The 5,000-nt window shown below is 42.8% G+C and overlaps 1 protein-coding gene across 4 annotated transcripts in view; it reads left to right on the top strand.

Annotated features, from left to right (window-relative positions):
- LOC110508553 (CUGBP Elav-like family member 3) overlaps nucleotides 1–5,000 on the top strand; it is a 70,976-nt gene that overhangs the window by 7,082 nt on the left and 58,894 nt on the right. For 3 of the 4 annotated variants that reach the window (XR_005040485.1, XM_036968106.1, XM_036968098.1), the window contains exon 4: nucleotides 2,926–3,008. Coding sequence is in view for 2 of the 4 variants with exons in the window: in XM_036968106.1 (XP_036824001.1) it covers nucleotides 2,926–3,008 (83 nt within the window). In the remaining 2 variants the exon portion in view is untranslated. Of the gene's footprint in view, nucleotides 1–1,928; nucleotides 2,170–2,925; nucleotides 3,009–5,000 lie in introns of those variants that run through there. The other variant, XM_036968109.1, reaches the window with a different exon arrangement.

The raw sequence follows: 5,000 nt of genomic DNA, 5'->3' as shown, positions 1-5,000 counted from the left end.
ATTTCTATTAAGTGTGTGTGTTTGAAGGGGGGGTCAGTTAATTTCTATTAAATGTGTGTGTGCGCTTTGTAGAGGTTTTCTAATCCTGCTGTTGTTATAAGTGTGTGTGTCTCTTTGTCGGTATCTGTGTTCGTCTCTACAGTATGTCTGTGTGTGTCTGTGTGTGTCTCTGTGTGTCATTATGTGTGTGTCTCTGTGTGTGTCATCATGTGTGTTTCTCTGTGTGTCTGTGTGTGTCATTATGTGTGTGTCTCTGTGTGTGTCATCATGTGTGTTTCTCTGTGTGTCTGTGTGTGTCATTATGTGTGTTTCTCTGTGTGTGTCATTATGTGTTTCTCTGTGTGTCTGTGTGTGTGTCATTATGTGTGTTTCTCTGTGTGTCTGTGTGTCATTATGTGTGTGTCTCTGTGTGTGTATGTTTCTGTGTGTGTCATTATGTGTGTGTCTCTGTGTCTCTGTGTGTGTCATTACGTGTGTTTCTCTGTGTGTGTATGTTTCTGTGTGTGTCATTATGTGTGTTTCTCTGTGTGTCTCTGTGTGTCATCATGTGTGTGTCTCTGTGTGTGTCATTATGTGTGTTTCCCTGTGTGTCTGTGTGTGTCATTATGTGTGTGTCTCTGTGTGTGTCATTATGTGTGTTTCTCTGTGTGTCTGTGTGTGTGTCATTATGTGTGTTTATCTGTGTGTCTGTGTGTCATTATGTGTGTGTCTCTGTGTGTCATTATGTATGTTTCTCTGTGTGTCTGTGTGTGTCATTATGTGTGTGTCTCTGTGTGTGTATGTTTCTGTGTGTGTCATTATGTGTGTTTCTCTGTGTGTCTCTGTGTGTCATTATGTGTGTGTCTCTGTGTGTGTCATCATGTGTGTTTCTCTGTGTGTCTGTGTGTGTCATTATGTGTGTGTCTCTGTGTGTGTCATTATGTGTTTCTCTGTGTGTCTGTGTGTGTGTCATTATGTGTGTTTCTCTGTGTGTCTGTGTGTCATTATGTGTGTGTCTCTGTGTGTGTATGTTTCTGTGTGTGTCATTATGTGTGTGTCTCTGTGTCTCTGTGTGTGTCATTACGTGTGTTTCTCTGTGTGTGTATGTTTCTGTGTGTGTCATTATGTGTGTTTCTCTGTGTGTCTCTGTGTGTCATTATGTGTGTGTCTCTGTGTGTGTCATTATGTGTGTTTCTCTGTGTGTCTGTGTGTGTCATTATGTGTGTGTCTCTGTGTGTGTCATTATGTGTGTTTCTCTGTGTGTCTGTGTGTGTGTCATTATGTGTGTTTATCTGTGTGTCTGTGTGTCATTATGTGTGTGTCTCTGTGTGTCATTATGTATGTTTCTCTGTGTGTCTGTGTGTGTCATTATGTGTGTGTCTCTGTGTGTGTATGTTTCTGTGTGTGTCATTATGTGTGTGTCTCTGTGTCTCTGTGTGTGTCATTACGTGTGTTTCTCTGTGTGTGTATGTTTCTGTGTGTGTCATTATGTGTGTGTCTCTGTGTCTCTGTGTGTGTCATTACGTGTGTTTCTCTGTGTGTGTATGTTTCTGTGTGTGTCATTATGTGTGTGTCTCTGTGTCTCTGTGTGTGTCATTACGTGTGTTTCTCTGTGTGTGTATGTTTCTGTGTGTGTCATTATGTGTGTGTCTATGTGTGTCATTATGTGTGTGTCTCTGTGTCTCTGTGTGTGTCATTATGTGTTTCTCTGTGTGTCTGTGTGTGTCATTATGTGTGTTTCTTTGTGTGTCTGTGTGTGTCATTATGTGTGTGTCTCTGTGTGTGTATGTTTCTGTGTGTGTCTGTGTGTGTTATTATGTGTGTGTGTGTGTGTGTGTTATTATGTGTGTGTGTCTGTGTGTGTTATTATGTGTGTGTGTCTGTGTGTGTCATTATGTGTGTGTGTCTGTGTGTGTCATTATGTGTGTGTGTCTGTGTGTGTTATTATGTTTGTGTCTGTGTGTGTCATTATGTGTGTGTGTTTGTGTGTGTCTCTGTGTGTATGTTGTTGAGTCATGCTGGACAGGGCTGATGGTTCTGTAAGCATTCTGAGCTAGCATGTTGCTCTGCTGTGTGTATAACAACTCTGAGAACAGCCCTGGTTAACTTGCTGCCTGTTGTCTTAGTGGTGGTGACAGGTTTGTGACAGCTGTAGGAACAACATTGGCCAGCCGCTCTACCTACACACAGGTACATGAGAGAGAGAGAGAGAGAGAGAGAGAGAGAGAGAGAGAGAGAGAGAGAGGGAGGTATGGGAATGAGTGTGAGTGGTCCTGTAGTAGTGAGTTAGATGAATAGAGTGAATGGGAGTTTTATTTGGTATTAAGGATGTTGTTCTGAGCTGTGCTGTTCTGAGCCGCGCTGTGCCGTGTTATGTCCTCGTCAGCTGTAGGTTAACTGTGTTCATGGGGCTTGTAGAAAACCAGTCGCTTTTTACATTATGGACTTGAAAATGAGAAACAGGGAAAGGAAGAGGGTAGGAGGTAGAGATAAATAGAAGCAGATTGACTGTTCAGTGTGTGTGTTCTGTCTGCATGAACCTGTGTGTTCTGTCCGTCTGCCCAGGAGGCTCCATCCAGAATAGTGATGTTATTCCCACATATCTGAAGCATATGTAGAATCTCACCCTGAAGAAGGCACAGTGATGCCAAAACCTTGGTGTTTTATTACCCAATAAATGACTGGGAGGTTATGCATATGGACTTCTTTGTTTTTATATTCTCACATATCTAACAAACTAAGAAGGCATCATCAAGTATCTCATCATCTTTCTCTCCTCCCTCTTGTTACCTTCCTTCCTTCCTTCCTTCCTTCCTTCCTTCCTTCCTTCCTTCCTTCCTTCCTTCCTTCCTTCCTTCCTTCCTTCCTTCCTTCCTTCCTTCCTTCCTTCCTTCCTTCCCTCCCTCCCTCCCTCCCTCAAACCCCCCCCCCCCTCCTCTCTCTCAGGATGTGCATTCCTGACATACTGTGCGAGGGAGTCAGCGCTGAAGGCCCAGAGTGCTTTGCATGAGCAGAAGACGCTACCGGGGGTGAGTACAAGTCATATGACACACACACACACACACACACACAGACACACACAGACACACACACACACACACACACACACACACACACACACACACACACACACACACACACACACACACACACACACACACACACACACACACAGGCACACAGGCACACAGGCACACATGATGTCATGGAGAAGAGCCTTGGAATTCCAGTGTGTTCATTGTGTTGTATCTACTCTCTCATTGGCCCTTCAGGACTACTTCTAGACTAGACTATCACACTAATTAATTGTCCCATCCTTCTTTGTCTTGTTCTACTCTCCAGTGGGGTATTGTAGCTCTGCCAGGGTTAGGGCATTGTTCATTAAACATGGGACACTATAGTATGATCTCTCTCTCTCTCTCTCTCTCTCGCTCTCTCTCTCTCTCTCTCTCTCTCTCTCTGTTGCTCTGTCTCTATCTGTCTGCCTCTCTAAGTCTCTCTCTCTCTCTCAATTCAATTCAATTCAATTCAAGGGGCTTTATTGGCATGGGAAACATGTGTTAACATTGCCAAAGCAAGTGAGGTAGATAATATACAAAAGTGAAATAAACAATAAAAATGAACAGTAAACATTACACATACAGAAGTTTCAAAACAATAAAGACATTACACATGTCATATTATGTATATACAGTGCCTTGCGAAAGTATTCGGCCCCCTTGAACTTTGCGACCTTTTGCCACATTTCAGGCTTCAAACATAAAGATATAAAACTGTATTTTTTTGTGAAGAATCAACAACAAGTGGGACACAGTCATGAAGTGGAACGACATTTATTGGATATTTCAAACTTTTTTAACAAATCAAAAACTGAAAAATTGGGCGTGCAAAATTATTCAGCCCCCTTAAGTTAATACTTTGTAGCGCCACCTTTTGCTGCGATTACAGCTGTAAGTCGCTTGGGGTATGTCTCTATCAGTTTTGCACATCGAGAGACTGACATTTTTTCCCATTCCTCCTTGCAAAACAGCTCGAGCTCAGTGAGGTTGGATGGAGAGCATTTGTGAACAGCAGTTTTCAGTTCTTTCCACAGATTCTCGATTGGATTCAGGTCTGGACTTTGACTTGGCCATTCTAACACCTGGATATGTTTATTTTTGAACCATTCCATTGTAGATTTTGCTTTATGTTTTGGATCATTGTCTTGTTGGAAGACAAATCTCTGTCCCAGTCTCAGGTCTTTTGCAGACTCCATCAGGTTCTTCTTCCAGAATGGTCCTGTATTTGGCTCCATCCATCTTCCCATCAATTTTAACCATCTTCCCTGTCCCAGCTGAAGAAAAGCAGGCCCAAACCATGATGCTGCCACCACCATGTTTGACAGTGGGGATGGTGTGTTCAGCTGTGTTGCTTTTACACCAAACATAACGTTTTGCATTGTTGCCAAAAAGTTCAATTTTGGTTTCATCTGACCAGAGCACCTTCTTCCACATGTTTGGTGTGTCTCCCAGGTGGCTTGTGGCAAACTTTAAACAACACTTTTTATGGATATCTTTAAGAAATGGCTTTCTTCTTGCCACTCTTCTTTATGGAAGATTTGTGCAATATACGACTGATTGTTGTCCTATGGACAGAGTCTCCCACCTCAGCTATAGATCTCTGCAGTTCATCCAGAGTGATCATGGGCCTCTTGGCTGCATCTCGGATCAGTCTTCTCCTTATATGAGCTGAAAGTTTAGAGGGACGGCCAGGTCTTGGTAGATTTGCAGTGGTCTGATACTCCTTCCATTTCAATATTATCGCTTGCACAGTGCTCCTTGGGATGTTTAAAGCTTGGGAAATCTTTTTGTATCCAAATCCGGCTTTAAACTTCTTCACAACAGTATCTCGGACCTGTCTGGTGTGTTCCTTGTTCTTCATGATGCTCTCTGCGCTTTTAACGGACCTCTGAGACTATCACAGTGCAGGTGCATTTATACGGAGACTTGATTAACACAGGTGGATTGTATTTATCATCATTA

The sequence above is a fragment of the Oncorhynchus mykiss genome, chromosome 3 (genome assembly GCF_013265735.2).
Source record: "Oncorhynchus mykiss isolate Arlee chromosome 3, USDA_OmykA_1.1, whole genome shotgun sequence".
Taxonomy (NCBI): Eukaryota; Metazoa; Chordata; class Actinopteri; order Salmoniformes; family Salmonidae; genus Oncorhynchus; species Oncorhynchus mykiss.
This window is presented reverse-complemented; position numbering and strand designations above follow the sequence as displayed.